The 21,490-nt window shown below is 42.7% G+C and overlaps 1 protein-coding gene and 1 pseudogene across 5 annotated transcripts in view; one reads left to right on the top strand and one right to left on the bottom strand.

Annotated features, from left to right (window-relative positions):
• KCNIP4 (potassium voltage-gated channel interacting protein 4) overlaps positions 1-21,490 on the top strand; it is a 1,008,442-nt gene that overhangs the window by 881,491 nt on the left and 105,461 nt on the right. The window contains exon 2 of one of the 5 annotated variants that reach the window (XM_066385214.1): positions 11,184-11,285. The exons of 3 other annotated variants lie outside the window; for them this stretch is intronic. In XM_066385214.1, coding sequence (XP_066241311.1) covers positions 11,184-11,285 — 102 coding nt within the window. Of the gene's footprint in view, positions 1-11,183; positions 11,290-21,490 lie in introns of all 5 variants that reach the window. One more of the 5 variants, XM_066385215.1, reaches the window with a different exon arrangement.
• Positions 5,734-5,907, bottom strand: LOC136407213 (U2 spliceosomal RNA; annotated as a pseudogene).

Below are 21,490 nucleotides of genomic sequence, written 5' to 3'. Positions count from 1 at the left end.
TAAAACTCAATTCATAAATTATATTTATTTTTTTGTCATCAGAAGAACCTACTTCACACAAATATAACTTACATTCTCATTTTTTTTTTTTTTTTTTTTACTGATCCCAAAGGAAAATTTGCAGTTACATTGCTTGAGCATTAATAATGTTTATATAAAGTGTAAAGATCAGTGAACATGGGAAATGAGTCTTTTGGGAACTAAAATATGTATACTTATAACAAGGGTTACTTGTGTGAGCATGAAGACAAGAAACAGTACAGGATAATTTTCATTTAATTCGTATTTATAATAAAGTTATTATTAAAAAGAAGCACCACTGAAGATAGACCTGTGGGTAGGCAGGAAGCTATACTTGCTGCTGTCCTAAAAGGTATTGCCGTCTATTCTGAAATCTTCCTTTGTACTCTGGGTGCTGAGTGTGAACACATTCCCCCCAGCATCCACTAGGCGGGAGAAGGAACGTTCCTAGCCTGGGGCTGTGTACGAGTAACCTCCTTTGAAGCTCCTACCCACCGCAGGACACAGCAAAGGCTGGCATTCTTCATACTGCCGGGCGACAGGTGGGATCCAAGAGGCTCAGCTGAGGCTCCGTCACTTTTCCAGAGTCTCCCAAACAGAAAGTGGCAGAGCTTAGATTCAAACCCGTTCTTTTTCTGAACACCAAGCTGCAGGTCTCGCCACAAGCGTTCCAATGAAGGCTCCCCAAATGACTTACGTTATTTTCTGTCGGTAAGAATACTTCATGTGAGATCTACCGCCTTCACAAATGTTTACGTGCACAACACAGTGTTGCTAACTACAGCCCCCGTGCTGTACAGCGGGTCTCTAGACCCAGTGCATCTAACAGAACTGAAAGTGAATCCCCTGTGGACAGCCTCTCTCCGTTTAGCCCGGCCCCCAGCCCCAGGCAACCACCAGGCCAGTATCTGCTTGTAGGAGTTTCATTCTTTTCGATGGGTCTGTAAGAGGAGTCCGGGCAGTGACTGATTCTAGTTACCCAGCCTTCAGTCCTCAAGATGCATCTATGTTGTCACAAATGACAGGAGGTCCTTCATTTATTAAAGCTGAAAAATAGCACAATAATATTAAAATAATATTGAACTGTCTGCACCTACATACAGTTCTTATTTGATCTTTCCTACTAATTCATTTTTAATGAGCTTGCATAATTTTTATATCAACTGTGATGAGGTTGCCGTTCAGGAAACAACGGCACATTATTCTGTGGGAACAGAACATTTTGGTCATTGATATAGCGTGACCATATAATTTGCCATCTAAACCAGAACATTTGTGAATACAAAAAGGGGTACGAACACCTAGGAGAAAAGGACAATTCTCAAAATCTGGCGCTGTCCTGGGGTCAACCAGGAGGTCTTGTCACCATACTTATAGGGAACTCCAGATAATTTCCCAACTCCCCCACAAAAGATACCGCCACAGAAGTCAGCACTGTTGGCCATTTTCACAGAGGAGCAAAAGAAAAGTGGGCTTGGGTGATGGATCTTCAAGGAGCCCGAAGAACACCGCCGTCACCCGTGTTTGCTGCTGTGTTCTCTGGCGAGGTCTACCAACAGCACGAAGCAGTGATGTGGAAAATCACAAGCACTTAGGACTGATTTGGAAAGGACCATGGCCTTTGATCATCTAGTTGTTGAGCAATTGCGTGCAATAATTATCCTGTCTCCGCAGACAAAAGCTCTCTCTAAATGTTTCATGAGGCAGGCATCGACACAAAAGTAAGGATCGAATGGGACCTGGCTGACAGAGTCAGAGGCAGAGAGAAACAGAGAGAGAGAGAGAGCAGAGGAAGGTAAAGGGGAGATCCAAGCAGAGACATGGGACAAAGGCAGAGACAGGCAGCCAGAGAAACGTCAAGATGAGGGGGGCAGACAGAGCGATAAGGGAGTGACAAGGACCAAAGAGAGTGAGTGAGATGTACACAGAGCTGGAAAGACAGACAGAGAGAGAGAGAGAGAGAGACGTCGACTAGCATGTATTTCACGAGAATCACATCATCTTCAAGCGGCAGTTCTAAGGAGAATTAAATTTACTCTATTTGCATTTAGATCCTGTAGATCATTTCCAGCAAATCCAAACACCTTCTGGCTCCTTCCTTCTTAATTAACTGATAGATAAAAAGAGGTAATTTTGCAATCAGGCAAAAATCAGACAGCTCCGGTTAGGAAGGTCAGTGTTCTCTCTCCAAAATTCATAAAGTGACAAAATTCAATGATGACATTTTCCCATGGTTTTCAGTGGCTAACCTGCTGCCGCCCTTCTGAAATGGTAGACTGTAAGGTATGGTGGCAGTTTTCAGCAGAAATTATCACCACAGTATGAACTCCAAATTATATGGGACCCTGTTTTTTTTTTCAGAAATATATTTGAAAATACAAAATGAACTCTGATCTGTTTTTAGTAAAGGCTACTGTTTTATTATGTATTCTCTTTTCATTTTTTTCTGAAGCTGGAAACAGGGAGAGACAGTCAGACAGACTCCCGCATGCGCCCGACCGGGATCCACCCGGCACGCCCACCAGGGGCGACGCTCTGCCCACCAGGGGGCGATGCTCTGCCCATCCTGGGCGTCGCCATGTTGCGACCAGAGCCACTCTAGCGCCTGGGGCAGAGGCCACAGAGCCATCCCCAGCGCCCGGGCCATCTTTGCTCCAATGGAGCCTTGGCTGCGGGAGGGGAAGAGAGAGACAGAGAGGAAAGTGCGGCGGAGGGGTGGAGAAGCAAATGGGCGCTTCTCCTGTGTGCCCTGGCCGGGAATCGAACCCGGGTCCTCCGCACGCTAGGCCGACGCTCTACCGCTGAGCCAACCGGCCAGGGCCTTATGTATTCTCTTTACTTCTCTATTGCCTCTGTCCCTAACTTCTTAGGGATTAATTAAATATTTTCCATATTCCATTTCAATTTCTGTGTTTGCGTGTTTATGAGCCATAAACCCATTTGAAAAAAAAACAGCCATGCCAGCAGATAAATTCACATTTGCTCAACTAGTGAAGAATGTACTTCCGAGCCCCAATGTGAAGTCTCTGCTCGGGAATTACCTTGTGGCCAATTCAAAGGAGACGCAGACAGATCACAGGGCCATTGAAATTCTGGGTGATTTTGTCATAGTTATTGATTCGTGGAGAGACATGGAAACATTATTAGCCATTTTCATCACCAGAGATCCCCAGGCTTAGGGTCTGGGAAAGAAAAACACTGTCCATAATTCAAAAGTACATGCTAGAGTCTGAACAGGACTGTGAACTGTGGAGTGCAGCCTTTATTCCTACGCGAAGCCACAGAGAATATTCGGTTTCGCTGTCAGCCATACTTACAAAGAGAAGGAAGACAAGCATGATTCTTGTTATGGTGAAATGACTACATCTATTACTATCATCACTACTTTTTAAATTCATAATTCATGGCCTATTACTCACCACTGAAACCTGAGATTGACATGTAATGCCAGTGTGTGTGTGTGTGTGTGTGTGTGTGTGTGTGTGTGTAACAGTGAAAAATAACCCCTTGCATATGTCACTATTGAGACGCAGAAGGTCAGAAATATGGAGCAACCAAGATGCCGGCTGATCTGTTTTCAGTAAATTCAGGCTTTGTAAGACAAAAGCTTTCACCCTGGACGGATAGCTCGGTTGCTGAGAGCATTATTCCTAAGTGCAGAGGTTGCCAGTTCGATCCCCAGTCAGGGCACATACAGGAACAGCTTGATATCCTCTCTCTCTCTCTCTCTCTCTCTCTCTCTCTCTCTCTCTCTCTCCGTCCCTCTCCCTTCCTACCTCACTAGAGTCAATAAATAATTTTTTTAAAAGATGAAACCTTTTCTATTGGTAAAAACAAATGCATTGCCATTCATTTCTATCACAATTAAGAGCAGCCTACTACTTCACATGTTTACTTTCTACTCTTTTTCTGTAGTGCTCTATTTCATGGTTTTTGAAATAGTAGATTGGTTTAACTTCCACATTCGGGAATAAGGGAGTTGATTTAATTTTAATTTCTGAGGCAATAAATTTGTGAATAGATTGTTAAACTCGGTGGTTTATGGCTATCTAAACCAATTAATTTAAGGTACTACTTCGTCCATAGTAAGTGCCAATAAATGATAATGGAATAACTTCATAAGTGAGTCAGAGTAATTACTCCACAAATATATGTTATAATGTAATACACTGTAATGGTTGCTAATAATCAAAATAGGGTAATAAACTTTTTCATCTCATTAGATATTTTTGCCCAAATATAACAGCAATTACACTTTCCCTGGCACCATATTTAAAATTACAAGTGCTCCCCTCTCAACCTCCCAACCTGACCACCAGCAGAAGTTTCTAGACCTTATCCCTACTTCCTATTTGGCAAATTGTATATTTTGAAATTTACTTATTTTTTTATTTGGCAACTTTTTTTTTTATTACTATTTTTCTTCTCTGACTATAATGTAAGATCAATTAAAGTAGGAATTTTTGTCTGGTTCCCAGCACCTGGGACAGTGCCTAGCCCATTGTAGGATCTCTCTCTCTCTCTCTCTCTCTCTCTCTCTCAGGTTTAATAAAAGAAACTGGCAAATCAGTCACACAATAGACTATATGTTACCATCAATGAAGATGGCTAGACGCTGGAGGGCAGGGACATTTTTTTATATGAACACTGTGTGTATTCACAGTGTTCTACCACAAACATTACTTATAAGCTTTATAATAGGTGCGTGAAAATAAATGCTTCTTGAATAAATGAATATGTAAATATTTATATGCTGTAAAGTAATTAATTTGTCAAGGAGTGCTTAGTCTCGATGGGGGTAAAATGTCCTCCATCCTCCGTCACTTTGCTGTTTGACCTACTTTCATCATCAACCTTCTTTCGGTGATGTGGGCCGGGAGTGGAGTCAGCATCGTCCTTAGCAGAGTGCCTGCACACACAGCTGCCCACCTAGAGTGTGGCGGGAGGACTGCTTGACACATGTGAGCAAGTATGCCACGCGGATTCTAAATGCATCTGCTAATTACAGACATGTAGCTTTTCTCTCTATTATTCAGATGGGATGATTTGTCTCTTTTCATCTCTATTCAAGCTCATAACTCTTCAGTAGTCCCCAATCTCTGTTAAACCCAACTAAAGAAAGTTTTTTTTCATTTTGGATATTTGACTTTTCATTTCTAGAATTTCTACTTAGTTCCTTTTTGTTCTTTTAATTTCACTGCTAAAATTTTTCACCTGTCTATTTACTATAACCATCATTTTATTTAAAGTCATTTTCTTCTAATTCCAACATTGTGTCATTCTAAACTCTGTTTCTATTGACTATTTTTTTTTTTAAATCTTGATTATGGATGTCACGCTTTTCTGCTCTTTCATGAGTCTGCTAATTTTTGGTAGCATGATAGACATTGTTATAACGCACTGTAGGGAGTTTGGATTATGTTATCTTCTTTTAATACGTATAGAGTATGGTCCTGCAAGGCATTCCATAGTTGCTAGGACTTCCTTTTGGTCTTACCAATTTTAGTTCTATTATTTGTCAATGATTGGTCAATTTTAGTCATATGCTTAGTTATAAGGCATGGCCCTTACCCTAGAAAATGATACTCCAAAATCATTGTCTTTCTGAAGTTTCCAATGAACACCAGAAATGCTCAGTGCAGTTTTTTTCTTTCATTTCTTCTTCTTTTTCTTTTTTGGCCTGGTCCAGATTACTCTTTTTATATTCCTCCCAAGGGATGCACTGTTTGCAGAAGTTCTACAACACCGGGTAGATGTAGGGAATGGATACGGCAGGCTTCTATCCCATTTCCGTGCTCCAAAAATCCATTTAATATATTGTCCTTGAATGTAGTATCTATTCAATAAGTTTAATATTTGGTCTTAGCCAAAATGCTAAGAAGCAACGGGCCGGATTACTGCACCTCTCATTAGTGCATGACTTCTCTCTCCATTCAGTTCTCTGCTCTGCAGCAACTTCTGCCTCCTAAATACGATGGGGTCTAACTATGCAACGTCCAGTCCCTGGTCAATGACCAAATTAGTCAGGGTTCTCCAGAGACATGGAACCAATGGGATTTATAGATAGATAGATGGATAAAAAGAGATTTATTATGAGAGACTGGCTCACACAATTTCAGAGGTGAGGGTCAGCTGGAGGGTCAGTAAAGCTGATGGTCTAGTTCCAGTCCAAACAGGAAGGCCCGAGAGCCAGGAGAGCCAATGGTATAAGTCCTAGTCAGTCTAAAGGCCTGAGAACAAGGAGCAGCACTGTCAGAGGGCGGGAGGGGGCAGTTGCCCCAAGTCAGGAAGGGGACAGGCTCTTTCTCCCTCTGCCTCTCTGTTCTCTTCAAGCCCTCAGCTTAAAGGATAATGGCCACCAGCACTGGTGAAAGTGGTATTTGTCTACCAATTCGATTGCTAATCTCTCCTGGAAACACCCTTACAGATACATGCAAAATCATGTTTTACCAGCTATCTGGCATCCCTTGGCCCGGTCAGGTTGACACATAAAGTTAATCATTACAATGACCCAAATTTAATCCTCACACAGATCCTTCCCTCTGACACATGTATCAGTTCTCACCGCCTCCAACACCCTCTCCTGTATCTTCTAGTCACTTTGGAAGCCTAGAATTCCAGTCTCTGTCACTTCAGCTTAGTGAACGTGAACCTGCCTCTCTAAACCCCAAGAGAAATATGCCACGAGGCACAGAGAGCCGGACATTCGTGGAGCTCACCTCTGGGGCATCTTGTCTTTCATGCATCACGGTTCTACATTGGTTGTTGGAGGAAAGCCCCAAAAGTCCAAATTCAGAATCAATTCCAAAGGAATGACACGTAGCCTTACCCAAAGTCTTAAGAGCTTTAATAAGAGGAACTAACATATATAGACAAAGCAGCTGCTTCCGCCAGCAGTGGCAGGTCAAGCAAAAACACACACTCCTTCCAAAATGGGGCTTCTTCCTGTAGGAGATTACTAGCAAAACCATATGTCACATAAACTACCAGAAAGAGCCACACATTTCTAAGTTAAGAGAAAATATCGGGTGGTTATTACTTTCTATTCATTCATTAACCTCCCTCCTGGGACATGATGTTTATCTTTGGGCGGCAGCCTCTTGTCTTTCTGAGCAGTCAGCCCAGCGTGAGGCTGCAGAGGGCGACAGAGAGACACCTCTGCTGCTGGGGCCATATTGCATCTCTGTAGTGAGTTCCCCTGTGGTACTTGGGAGCAGACCCCTCATACAGCTTGCTTAGGGTGGGATGGCGCATCTAGAACCATTTATTCTCTGATGGTCTAGAGGTAAACAATTTCAGTCTTACATTACAGTAGGGAAGACAGATGTCAAATACATGATTGCGACATCAGTTGTTTTCACTGTATTTGTTTTTGTTTTTTTTTTTTTTTTTTTTTGGTATTTTTCTGAAGCCGGAAACGGGGAGAGACAGTCAGACAGACTCCCGCATGCGCCCGACCGGGATCCACCCGGTACGCCCACCAGGGGCGACGCTCTGCCCACCAGAGGGCGATGCTCTGCCCCTCCGGGCGTCCGGGCGTCGCTCTGCCGCGACCAGAGCCACTCTATCACCTGAGGTGGAGGCCATAGAGCCATCCCCAGCGCCCGGGGGCCATCCTTGCTCCAATGGAGCCTTGGCTGCGGGAGGGGAAGAGAGAGACAGAGAGGAAGGAGGGGGGGTGGAGAAGCAAATGGGCGCTTCTCCTGTGTGCCCTGGCCGGGAATCAAACCCGGGTCCCCCACACTCCAGGTCGACGCTCTACCGCTGAGCCAACCGGCCAGGGCCACTGTATTTGTGATAATGGAGATAAAGGAGTTGTAGACTTGTGATAAAGGAGAGATGGAGGAAATCATAAGCATATAATAGAGCTGTGCATAAGCAGGTTCGGTCTGTCATGTAAGGTTTTCCTGAGAAAGTGATTATTGAACTGACATCTCAAGGGTGGAGTAGGTCACACAGAGGAAAAACAGCAGTTCAGAGAGAGGTCACGTAGCATGAGGTCAGAGGAAATGGGATATACTCAAAGAACTGAAAAAAATATTATCTAACATTTGTTGAGAGTGTATTATGAACAGTCACTGTCCTAAATGCTTTCTAAATTATCTCATTAGATTCTAATTTTAACAACTTGAGGAGTTAGATACTATTATTAATTCATTTTATTGATGAGGAAAGACTCAAAGAAATTAAATAATCATACCCAAGGTCATAGGGCAGAGATCTGAATTCGGGCTGTTCTACCACAGTGCTTGAACACTCAACAACTACACTTCCAGGAAAACAAACAAACAAACAAACAAAGCATTATAGTCTGATAATGGAGAAAGGAAGAGAGAAGAAAGGGGAGGGGGGTATAATGTCCACATCTTGCCTTCCAGGAGCTAAAGCTCTCACTGAAGGGAAAACACTATATAAACAAGATAGTAATACCACATACAATTTATATTTAAATACATATACTCCTAAAATGGACATTTAAATTGTGTTTTGATTGCAAAGATCCTGCACTAGAAATCTTTTTGTTTTATAAAGAAAAGACAGAGACCCAAGGAGGTTTAATAACCTGTCCAAGGTCACTCAGCCTAAAGTAGTAAAACAGGGACTAAAATCTGGGACTTCTAACTCCTAATTAAAAACAGCAGCCTGTCTATCTTGTAGTCTCAAGAGCCGTCAAAAGATGCTTCAGGGAAGAACACCATTAGTTATCCAATAACAGCTGCTGAAAGGAGTGTGACCTTAATACCTGAGAGGGCTTGGGAAGCAGGAAGGTCCGCCCCACATCCCGGCCTGAGGATCCTGGAAGTGGTTATGTAGACAGAGTAAGCATGGCAGATATCGGAATTTAAAGGAAAAGGAGGAAATCAAACAACGGGCAAATACTCCTTGAGTGTCTGCCATGTGCCAGTTTCAGGGATAACTGTGGTTTGGCTAGATATCAAGAAATCACATCTAAAGCAAAGGAGCTGGGTAAGAGGTAGATAGTAAAACTAAAGCCTGCCTCTTACTGCAGGTGCTAATAGAGCCTTCTGTTCCCTCTCCGACCCTGTCAGAACAGGGTTTCCCCTGCAATGAGGTGTGATACCCAGAACAATAGGGCGTGATTCGGGGAACAATAGAGAAGGTAGAGCAGAGGCGGTGTGGGAACGTCTCTCTTTCCTCTGGAAGGTTTCAGGATAAAATAGGGATAGTTTGCCAGAAAAAAAGGAGTATTTGAATGAAGTTTTAAAGACTGCACACACACGGGCATTTAGAAATTGATCATTGACAAAGGACCCACCAGATTCCCAGATAGTGGGATGGAACTTGGCAGTGACTTGAAGGGAAAGAAGCAGCAGACATCCTGCTTGGGGTGCAAAAGCAAAACCCAATGTCCTGAGAAGGTGGTGGCGCGGAGACTGGGGGGGAGGGGGCGTCCCTTTACAAATGCAGAGGAAAGAAGCCAGCTCGAGTCTGTGTTATGTAAATCAGGCTTATGTTGTTTTTAAGTTGAAAAGCTTCCTTACCATTAATCTAGGAAATGAAATCCAGTCTTCTGTGGGTATTGAAAGTGAATTGATTCACTCATTTATCAGACACTAACTGATCGCCTTCTATGGACCAGACCCTCAGCCAGCACGCGGGATATCAGGTGAACAAGACACATCACACCAGATCAGTGTCAAGAGCAGGAGAGCGGCCTGTTTTGTGAGTTCCAACAAAGGCGAGAAAGGTGGTGTGGCCAGTGGGTCGCGGCCCATTTGGAACAGTAGAGAGGATGGTGAACAATGCTGTGGGAGAATGGGGATTGGGGTCCATGATGGGAGGTGTGCTTTTTCTTTTTGAAAGGACATGAAAGTTTTAAGGGCTTTTAAGCAGGAAAATGATCTGATTTGATTTATGTATCTATTGTCATTCCCCACACAAGAGATCTATGAGGTTCTTTAGCCAATAGACACTAATGTGGGATGGAACAAGCCTCCAAAAAGAAATAGATCAGTAGCCTTGTGGTCAAGACTTCTTATAATTATGAAGTTGAAATTATAAAGTATAAAAGCAACAAGCAGTCTTGGGCGGGTAGCTCAGTTGGCTAGAGCATCATCCAGTACTCCAAGGTTGTGGGTTTGATCCCCAGTCCTGGCACATATGAGAATCAACAAACAAATGCATAAATAAGTGGAACAACAAACCAATGTTTCCCTCTCTTTCTCTCTTCCTTTCTCTCTCTCTTTCTCTAAAATCAATAAAGAAAAAGAAAAGCAACAAGCAACACATTCCCAAGGCCCATATTATAAAGATGGTCTAACCTCAAATTTAATTGGCTCTTTTGTTGTTGCTTTATATTCAGCACCTTCAAACTGATTTGGGAGAGGCAATATATACAACCGTGTGCAGGTTCGGGCACTCAGAGTGGGTATCTAATGCTGAGCTGGGCAGTCAGGTGTTTGGGAGCTTGCCCACTGGGTGACTAATGATTTTCTTTGCATCCTCCCAAACCAACTGAAGTCCCAGATTCTCCTCTGTCTATTCCTGGGTTAAGATGTTTCAAACACACCTTGCTTCTTTTGGAATTACTCTGTTTGAATAATTCCACCCAGTACTGTCCACACGGAAATAATGCGAAGGACGCTGCATCTCTGAGCATGTCAGCTGATGCTAATGAAGCTGCATATCAAGGACATCTATTCCCTCACTTTCAGGGAAGGCAAAGGTACTAGCAGGTGCTTGCGGTGTGAATGATTTATGCAAAGCATCTCTCTCCCTGTAATCAAAGATGAAGAGCAATGAGAACAGAAAATTGCCTTGTGGGCCCTGAATGCTGGTTTGGATATTGAAATTTCAATCCAGTTAATTCTTTCCGTGAGATTTATTTTATTTCTTATGTAAGGTAAAAAAAAAAAAACACCAAAATTTTCTTCTCTTATTCAGAAGATTTACTTGCATGATTCTGTTTTCATTTGCTAATCATTATCTTTAATGAAACATAAGAAAAAGTTTTGGAAAGAAAAGTAAAAAACTGAGAAGAACAGAGGGGAGAAAAGACCCCCCCCCCCGGGGTTCCAATCCACTGCCTGCGATTGCCTGAGCAGATGGCTGCGTGCAGGGCCTGGCTGGCGGCTTGCTCCGATAGACCGGCCCGGTTTCCCTGGAAGACAGCCTTAACCGACCCCATCGGTATCTCCTAGGTTTCCTCTACGCTCAGAGCAGCACCAAGCGCAGCATCAGAGAGCGGCTCCTGAAGCTCTTGCCCTGCTCAGCTGCCAAAACATCGTCTCCTGCTGTTCAAAGCAAGTTTCATTGTTTGTTTGTTTTTGTGTTTTGTTTGTTTAGGTCTGCATGCATTGCAGTCCCCGGCGTCTAAAGAGAAGCAATACATTATATTCTGCAAAGCCAACTCTACTGGTGTGCTGATGTTTACCTAAATACCCAGGGGAACGTTTGTGCAATTGTGAGGTCCTTCTTGCTTGGCAGATGGACAGGACGGTGTTAGTGACAGAATCTTGAAATTCAAAACATTTGGAGGTTTTTGTTTGACATGAGGGGCGGGGACTAGACTCAGATAACTCTTGGGTTTCCTGTTGCCTAACTTGTGAGCACAGCAGTGTACCCTTTAAGAGTGTTTGACCTTGTAAATTTCTTGACTCCTATACATGCATTTGGTGTTATAATTCAGATACTGTAAACTTCAGAGATAATATTAGGTTCAAAAAACTACTATAAAGTGAAAAACATTTATACAAATGTGATTTTTTTATTCTTTGCCCTCTCTAACTATATCAATCAGAGTTCTCTAGGAAAAAAGAAGCAATACATATGTATGTATACATAAACATATAGATGTACATATATCCATATCCAAATACATATACTTATACATATTTACACGTACAAACACAAACATACATAAAAAAGAAATGTATTCTAAGAAATAGGCTCACACAGCTGTAGGACCCGGCGTGTCTGAAATTCATAGGTCAGACGGGAAACTCAGACAGGCTTTGATGCCAAAATTGGTCTTAGACAGAATTTCATCTTACTCCTGAAACCTGTCTGATTTTATTAACCAATGTAAAGGGAAACCATTTATTTATTTACTTTTAAAAGATGCTGTATATAATATATACTGAACATTTACAAATACCCTATGTTCACATTCTTTTTTATTTATCTTTTATTGATTTGTAAAGAGAGAGGAAGGCAAAGAGGGAGAGGGAGGGGGAGAGAGAGACAGAGAGAGAGAGAGACAGAGAGAGACATCAATTTGTTGTTCCACTTATTTATGCATTCTTGTATCTGCCCTATATTGGGACAATGTTCTAATCAACTGAGCTTCCTGGCCAGGGCACAAACATTCTTCACACACAATTTTTTTCAGGCATCAAACTGTCGGAATCAGACAGAGACAAGGGTGTTCTTTGGCAGTGAGGAAACAAACACTAAGAAGCTAGGAGCAGCATCCTAGGTGAGGGGCTATAGCCCACGTCTTCACCTCACCCTCTTCACACTCTGCCACACCGTTTTGTAGGAATTGGTGGACTCAATTTGTGATTTGAAAATGTGAATGCCCTAAAATTTTACTAGTCTCCACAACAAAAATAGAGAGAATAGGTAAAATACTTCAAACAACCCAATACTTCCTGTCAAAAGTCCCAATATAGAATAGTAATTCATTTTAGTGGCACTGACCAAAGGTACTATATCATAATAATACGATTCAATTAATTCTCTCAGTCATTCAACATATAGTTATTATTTGTCAGCCCCTGTTTCTGTGCTGGGAGACAGAGCGGTAGATAAAACAGTTTTTAAAAAGCTCTGTCCTACTAGAACATTTTCTGTAGAGAGGGGGACAGGACAAGAATTACTTTAGTAATAATCCTATGGACCAAAAAAAAAAAAAAATTAGAATTGGGTTAAGAACGATTGCTTTGAATTTTTGCACACCATCTCAAAAACAAAACATAGCGTGTCATCAACAACCTACAAGGCCATAGCCCAGAGTTATGACAAAAGCTACATGATACGGAAATTAGAGATTTTTATTGCCACTATTTGTCAGCGAATATTGGTTATTGGAGCCACTGCTTCTCCCCTTTCAAGTGGGGATCAAAATTACCAATTTACCAGATATTTGCCAGAAATATGGCCATTTGTACAAAGCAGTCCAGTAAAATGTAACTTCCCAATGGATTGCTCTGTTTACTTAGGGAAGAGCCAAGCCCCGTGCCCTCGTGGGCACTGCTTCCGCACCAGTATTTGGTAAAGCTCACACATAACCGTTCACAGAGGGTGCCTGTAATTTTCAACCAAATGCAAGGAAGAAGTCAGAACATGTCTTGAAAGAAGAAAATAAAAAAGAGAGAGATACTAAAAAATGAGTAAAATGACTTCAAAAACTATTTTTTAAAGCTGGCTGATAGTGGACCCACATTAGACATGGCCGCTGATTTGTGAACTCCAAAAAAAGAGGTCTACGGATATAAAACTGCCCCCAGTAGCCACCCCTTTCCCCGTTCTCTCCCCCTCACAATAAAACCCCAGCCCTCACAATAGAACCGCAGCCAGTAGAAGTAAATCACTGAGACCACATTCATTCCATTGCTGCATCACTTTACAATGTGACCTCATTAGTTCCCATGCTCTGGGACACAGAACCAAGAAGACGATACGAGCACACGAGGCAAAAGGCAGGTGGTAGGGAGCAGAGTTGCAGAGGACCTGAGGCCACCAGGGGGACAGCATGGGCACCCCCTGTCTGCACGCTGGCCAACCCACAGTGTCAACACCTTCTTCCACATGACAGCCTTCCCCTCTTCCTTCTCCTCCTGCTCCTTCTCCTTGACAGCTGGGCAAGTGAATGGTTGATTTACAAAAGTTACTCAAGTTCATGGCAGGAAATTTGGAAAGTGCAAAAAGAGGTGAGAAATCACACACACATACACACCACACTCCCACCACACAACACACTCAGAATCCTGCTCTACCCCCCTATCTTGAAGTACCAACAAATCAATAATCTCATTTTTTTTCATTGCTGTGTATCAATGAGATCTCATTATACCAAATTTTTATCCTTTTTACACTGCCTACTTTCATCAGTATTAGTCTTCTTATGAAAACTCTGTGTATGCCATTTTTAATGGCAAGCATATTATACCATATAGTTATTATAAATATTAAATTGCATTTGACTATATTACCTGGCTTTTTTTTGATATGTAGTTTTTTCCCTTTTGACTTTATTACCCCATTACCTATCTATCTATCTCTATATACACACATATATATCTATATACATATAGATATATATGTGTGTATGTATATATATACGTATATATGTATATAGTACAGGGATAATATATCTATGTACACATATCTATATATGTCTTTTAGATTATTTTCTCCCAAATTTGGAATTATTGGATGAAAGGAATTATGTGAACACAAGCTTCCCAATCTATATTAGAAAAAAAAAGTTGTTTTGAGTTAGCTTTCAGATATTTAATTTTTTTTTTTTTTTTTTTTTTTTTTCCTGAAGCTGGAAACGGGGAGAGACAGTCAGACAGACTCCCGCATGCGCCTGACTGGGATCCACCCGGCACGCCCACCAGGGGGCGATGCTCTGCCCCTCTGGGGCGTCGCTCTGCCCGACCAGAGCCACTCTAGCACCTGGGGCAGAGGCCAAGGAGCCATCCCCAGCGCCGGGCCATCTTTGCTCCAATGGAGCCTCGCTGCGGGAGGGGAAGAGAGAGACAGAGAGGAAGGAGAGGGGGGTGGTGAAGCAAATGGGCGCTTCTCCTATGTGCCCTGGCCGGGAATTGAACCCGGGTCCCCCGCACGCCAGGCTGACGCTCTACCGCTGAGCCAACCAGCCAGGGCCGCTTTCAAATATTTAAACAGTCATACATATTACCTCCTGATTTTTTTTTAATTACATGGACTTAGTATCCTCAATATTTGGAAATTGCATGCACTTCATAACCGTTTGTTAAATGCAGACTTACACACTAGTTCCCCTGACTGTACCTCAGATGAAGGCATTCAGAGGAGTTGCATGAAAATCCATAGGTAGTCTTCAGTTCTTGAACGTCAATTTTTACTCCTCTGTAGCAAACAGCAACCATGATCAGCCCAGACTCCTTATGTGAAGCCACACACTTGACATTGATGTGTGAGACGACCGTCAGACAAATATCAAGGGCCAACCACCTTGGACAGGTTTGGGGAGCAGCAAACGTGGCCTTGAGCAGGGGGTGCGCGAGCCCTGCTGCGGCCTCCCGTGGGGCAGGAGCGATGGCTCTGCTCCACCGAGAATGAGTGCGGGCCTTCGCTGCCTTCCTCCTGACACTAAGAACCCCCCCCCAACACAAGTGAGGAAATGGGGTAATGACTGAGGCAGGGGACACACGGGCCAGGAGTTAAGGATGAGCTTGTTAGTTAAAGATGGCCCCCGTCCCCTGTGCTCACTGAACACCCAGGCCGGGCTGCAGACAGGAGCCTGCCAGATGTGGTGGCCGGACCCCTGTCACTCAGCCCCGCTCCCGGCTCCATGTCGTCCCCTGGCACCATCCACTGCGCAGCTGCGGACCTTAGAATCGCCTTTTCTCTGTTGTACGCCCTCCCACCTGCCATCCACATGGTCACTAAACTCGGGGCAATTTTCTCTGAAATACCTTTTCAATGAACTTCTCTTTCCCATCTCTTGTGACGGGGCTCGTGCCCAGACCCTCATTATCTCTTTCAACAAGTATTGCAGAAAGGGAAATAGAGGGAGTGAGGGCTTCAGTGTCATCCTGACATGATCTGAGTTCCTATTATGCCTCTGACCAAACAAAATGCTTCGATTTAGATCAATTCTCTGGCCCCTTTGTGTCCTTATTGAGCCATTCGTTCCACAATATTCTTTTGAGAGACCGTGTGTGGCCATAGGATTCTAGGCACTGGCTGTAGAGCAGGGAATTGGATGTGTCAGTTCACTGCCCTCATGGAGATTTTGTGGGAAGAGAGATGATAAAAATGAAAATAATCTCAGGGCTTGATGAGTGTCGTAAAGGAAGAAAACCTGTGGTGATATGATGGAAACAATGTGGGTAGTGGAGCTATTTGGACGCATTGATTGGGGGGACACTTGAGACCAGGGGTCCCCAAACTACGGCCCGCAGGCCACATGCGGCCACCTGAGGCCATTTATCCGGCCCCCACCGCACTTCCAGAAGGGGCACCTCTTTCACTGGTGGTCAGTGAGAGGAGCACATTGACCATCTCATTAGCCAAAAGCAGGCCCGTAGTTCCCATTGAAATACTGGTCAGTTTGTTGATTTAAATTTACTTGTTCTTTATTGTAAATATTGTATTTGTTCCTGTTTTGTTTTTTTACTTTAAAATATGTGCAGTGTGCATAGGGATTTGTTCATAGTTTTTTTTATAGTCCGGCCCTCCAACAGTCTGAGGGACAGTGAACTGGCCCCCTGTGTAAAAAGTTTGGGGACCCCTGCTTGAGACCCTAAAACAAGAGGAGGAGGTCAGTAGCATCAGGGTCTGGAAAGAGAGCGGAAAGGAAGAGGAAAGAGCACGTGCCAAGTTTCTAAGAAGGAAAGTCACGTAGTTTATCCACAGTACAGAGAGAAAGACCACTTCAATCAGCAGGAAAATGGCTTGTTGTGGGGACTAAACAAGATCATTTCTGCAAAACACTTGGCACATGCAACATCATGAGTATGAATATATGACAAGTTTTAACTCAATTGATACTCCCTTCTAGGATAGGTATATTATTTCTCCCATATTACAACTCAGAAAATCTGAGACACAAAGAAGTCAGAAGACAGTCCCAAGGATCAGCGCTGGGATTCTGACTCCAGAGCCAGCTGTCTCCATCATTTTCTCAGGCTGAGCCAGGGCGTAGGAAGACAAAGGGAATCACTCTGCTATCCAGTGAGGAGATACAGCCTTAATGCAGATTGACAGCATTTTTTTTTTAAGTATTTGTGCTCACATAGAGTGAGTAGCTAGGGATTTCTTGATAATAAAGTCATCACGGAATAACTAGCTAAACTGGTTAATCCTGTATTTATCTACTCAGTATACACCCGTGGGCATATAATTGTAGCTCGTTTTCATAAAGTGAATCACAAATCTTCAAACTGGAAAGAAACACAGGGAAACGAAAGGTCTGGCCCCTGCCTCTGGGTAGGAAAGGCTTACATCCTCATTTCACAACTGAGCAGCTTTGGCCTCAAGATGCCGTTATGATCTGTGTAGAATCACACAGCTCGAAGGCAGGATGACGCCCTACTCCAAATCCCCTTAGTCTTATGATACAGATACACTTATTGAATGACTGAAAGATATGGGACTGTCATAGCAATAGAATAATCCCTACTGGAAAAATTCAAAAAGAGAACGAAGGCCAGTTTCATGTGGTTGCCACATCGAGTGGTTCATTGGATTAGGTACTGTCTAAGCAAAAGGTCATCATATTTTAAAAGTTATATGTGTCATTTTTATTATAACAACAACAACAATAATGACATCTTATTATAAGGAATATATCCTACTTCATATAGGAGGGAACTGAGACCTAGAGAAGGGAAATAATTTGCTCAAAATCACAAAGCTAGTCAAAAAGCCTCAGATGAGAACCTTAATGCCAAGTCCAGCATTGATCTGGCATCAGTTAGTGTCCAGGCAGGAAGCACAAGGCACAATTAAGCCAGGCAATGGGAGGGAGTTTATGGAGGGATTATTTCCAAAGCTGTGGGCAGGGTTTCTGGACCCTACCAGCTGGTGAAACACCCAATGCTAGCAAGAGTGAAAGTTATCACATCTAGACTGTCAGCAGAAAATGTAGAAAAACCGTAGCTGTCACTATAAGTGTCATAGTCAGCTTCACAACAGGGACTCTGGCCTTTGGAAGAGGAATACAGCTACTATTAACGCAATGCCATTAAGGTGGGAGCCCAAAGAATCAATCACCACAGCCTCCTTCTTGTCCTCCTCTCTGATCTCCCTTTGGTGTTTCTCAGCCACACGCAGTGGGTAGTCAGGGGCAAGGAGTGCAGATGAGTCCGTAGACACCAGCCTCCCAGATCCAGAGCAGCAACAAGACTAGAGGGTGGCTTGGGAGTCCAAACGGAGATGCCTTCCAGATTCTGTTGTCTTATGAACCAGGAGTTGAAGACCTACAGGGCCAGTGACAATTCTCAGAGTCAGTCACACTGCTCTTCTTGTAAGATTTGTTACCAATTCCATGACATCTTGACGGCTGACAGCTGGCTCACACATATGCATTGATATTGAGTAGGTAGTTATAGGATTAAGGAATTTAACTAGCTATTTCATGAATGGCTCAGAATCAAGATATCCCTAGCTTCTCTACTCTATGTGGGCACAAATCCTTTTCCTTTAAAGAGTAAGTGCTGTCCAATCTGTGGCTACATCTCCTCATTGAATAACTGAGAGAACCGCTTTATTTCTCTATGCTCCAGTTCTGAAGTCATTATTTTCCCTGTTTATCCAAAGAACATGACGATAACAAAAGGTTACTTGCTAGATAATAGCAAGAAATAAATGCAAAAAATGAAAACTGGATTATATGTGTGTGTTTTTATTTATATACATGTTTAATTTATTTGCTTCATAATAACACTTATCCAGTAGAATCTCAGTGCCCTCATTCAATCAAAATGATTGATTCACCAAATTAAAGCTTTATTCCAGAGGTTTTGGTTGTTGATTTGAGTAGCCACCGGAGGGTAAATGCAACAATGTCATTATGAGGCTGAACTACTCATAACCCAGAAGCTACCATCATCCTATTGCCTTGTATAATTGCAAAACATAATTTCCTAACTTTACTTCAGATTTTTGGTATTAAATACAACATAACATTTCAGTGTTTTGTTTTTCCTGGTAACATATTGATCGTGGAAAGTCTTAGATGTCTCTCTTGGCGGAGAAGCTGAGCAGCATTTGGCTGTTGGATTCGTTTTCAAAAAGTGACTTGAACTGCCAACATGCTGCCAATTAAAAACACAACAATTACCTCCAGGAAGTGTTGTAAAAAATATTTACCCTTCTGACAATTAATTAATTTTATGTGAACTTCTTAGTGAGTTTAGCTAAATGCTCTGGCCTGGGCATATAGTCAGGAAAAAATTTGGAGGAACTGAAAGAAGCATAACTCATGAGGGTTTGTAAACTTACTTTGCAAGCATATAGCAAGGTTTTTCAACTACATCATTTACAGAAGCTCGAAAAATATCACAGTGGAATCCTCAGATGTTATTTCTACTTATTTAACAAAGATCTCGCACATACAATGTGACTGGTAAGGTTCAAAATACTTTGCAGAGTCTAATTCATTTTATCCTGAAAACTATCCTGTAAAACGGACGTTCTTTGCTATTCACATTTTACGAAGTCGGCAACTGAGGGCTGAGAGGTCAGTTCAGGTGCCTAAATCACCTCATCGGTTAGGCACGGGAGCAGGGGGCGAAGTCTGTGTGCATTACCAGTTCTCTAGTTATATTCAATGTTTTACAAAAAATCATTTTACAAAAAAAAAAAAAAAAGTCTTTTCCCACTGACCTGCTGATTGTACAACACCCTGTGCAGCCCCGGTGGACTGTGGTCTCCGGACCTCAGCCTCATCACGGGCAGCTGAGCCGCCCAGACGGATCCTCAAGTCTCCTCCGAGACCCGCCGTTGCAGCATCAGCGAGCTGGCACTGCTTATTTCCGGCTACGACGAATGGATGTTCCAAAGCTAGTGTTCTGCTTCCTTCCTTCATGGTACTTTCCTCCCCAGGGAAGGCAGGAAGTTAGAAAAGGGAAAAGTTAGAAACTCCCTTTAATCCAGTTTGAATATCAATCAGCCAGTCATTTACTTATTGTAAACTATGGGTTTTACTAAGTAGAGTAGTTGTGCCTTCTCTTTGTATGGTCTCTTACTGGTTTTAAAGTTCTTTCTCTCATCCCATGCCATCCTCATAGAGCTCCTGGGAGGGTAACAGGTCACCGGGGTTCCAGTCTTCTCTTAACAAACTAAGAAATGGAGAGATTAGTAGCCTCCCCAAAGTCACATAGGTGTTTAGAGATAAGTGGGAAGATGGGAATTCTTTTTCCTGGTCTGTCACATATCTACCAAGAATCTTCATTAAGTCACAAATGAGCCTTGGGATGAGAAAGCGAGAGGCAGAAATCGCAGCGAGAGGGGTTTTGAGACGGCTAGAGCTAGCGCATGGTCAAGGCAGCTGGACACACGTTCAGAAAAACGACTAGAAAAGGATCAAGAGCCACATTTAAAGACAAGACATGAACAGGATGCCAAAACCGTCAGCAAAAGCGAGCTGGGTATTGATTTCTGAATCAAGGAACCAACTGAAACTCAGAGTGAGAAAATGACACAAAAATAAATCATGTAATCCTCACTTCGATCAGAGAACTAAACAAAGAAACTAAATGGCTAACCCAAGACCTTCTAATGACTCAGTGTCGAAGGGGAGATTTCACCTCAGTGCCATGTCAGAGCTTCCGGTTTTCGCCGCTAGACTTCCCTGCCTACAGGCAAGGACACATGCCACAGAAGGAAAAGGATGAACACGTGACACGTGGTGAAGGTGTAATTGGAAGCAATGGGGAACAACTGGTGGTATTTGAGGGAGAGATCGGAAAGGGACAAAGTGATTCCACTGAAAGGATACTGGTGACCCTGAGCAAGATAAGGAACTGAGAAGCCCACAAAAGTTAAGAGAAGATGACCACTTCATTTCAGACATGGCTTAAAGTGTCTGAAGGACAAAGCAATTCCTGAAACAAGCTTTATTGTCAGTTGGTGGATCCCTGTTGTTCAAGCTCCATGAGTGAGGAAACCATTTTTCTTCCCATTTGATTTTTCCCCCATTTTCTTTATTGTTAATTTGAGCCAAAAGGGATGGAGTGATGACGATTTATAAGAAGGTACATAAAAGTTTAGATAAACAAAAACATTTCCTTTTTTTTTTTGTCTCTTTTATTAGTGATTTCATAACTGGTCTCTTGTGCAGTTTCTAGGAGAAGTCATAAATACCAATTGTCCTTCTGCATTGACCTAAAAGAGTAAAATTCAGGTGAAACGTAAGTCCAGCAATGCCAGTCTCTGTTATTTTCTTTATGCACTGAAATAGGAACCTAACACTTCAAGCAGACTCAATTTTACACCCCACCAGGTCTATAAAAAACAGAGCATTGCTACATTAGCTGCTTAGATTGAGGGGTTAAAGTGTAGCCTTCTTACTTCCAAATAGCTTTTTTGCCAAAGAATTGCATAGCAGCAAGTGTGATAAGCAGAAGTCCTTTACAGAAATACTGGCCCATCTTTGCTTGTAAGCTTTCAGAGGGAAAGAGGAGAAAATGAAGAACAAAAAGACAAGTTCTGGAGACACTGACAGGGGAAACTTGATCCACCTTTCAGCGAAACATTTACACTTGAGACTGGGTAGAAAAACAACTCC

Source organism: Saccopteryx leptura, chromosome 5 (assembly GCF_036850995.1).
Source record: "Saccopteryx leptura isolate mSacLep1 chromosome 5, mSacLep1_pri_phased_curated, whole genome shotgun sequence".
NCBI lineage: Eukaryota > Metazoa > Chordata > Mammalia > Chiroptera > Emballonuridae > Saccopteryx > Saccopteryx leptura.
Note: the sequence above shows the minus strand (reverse complement) of the source record. Positions and strands in the feature narration are given on the sequence as shown.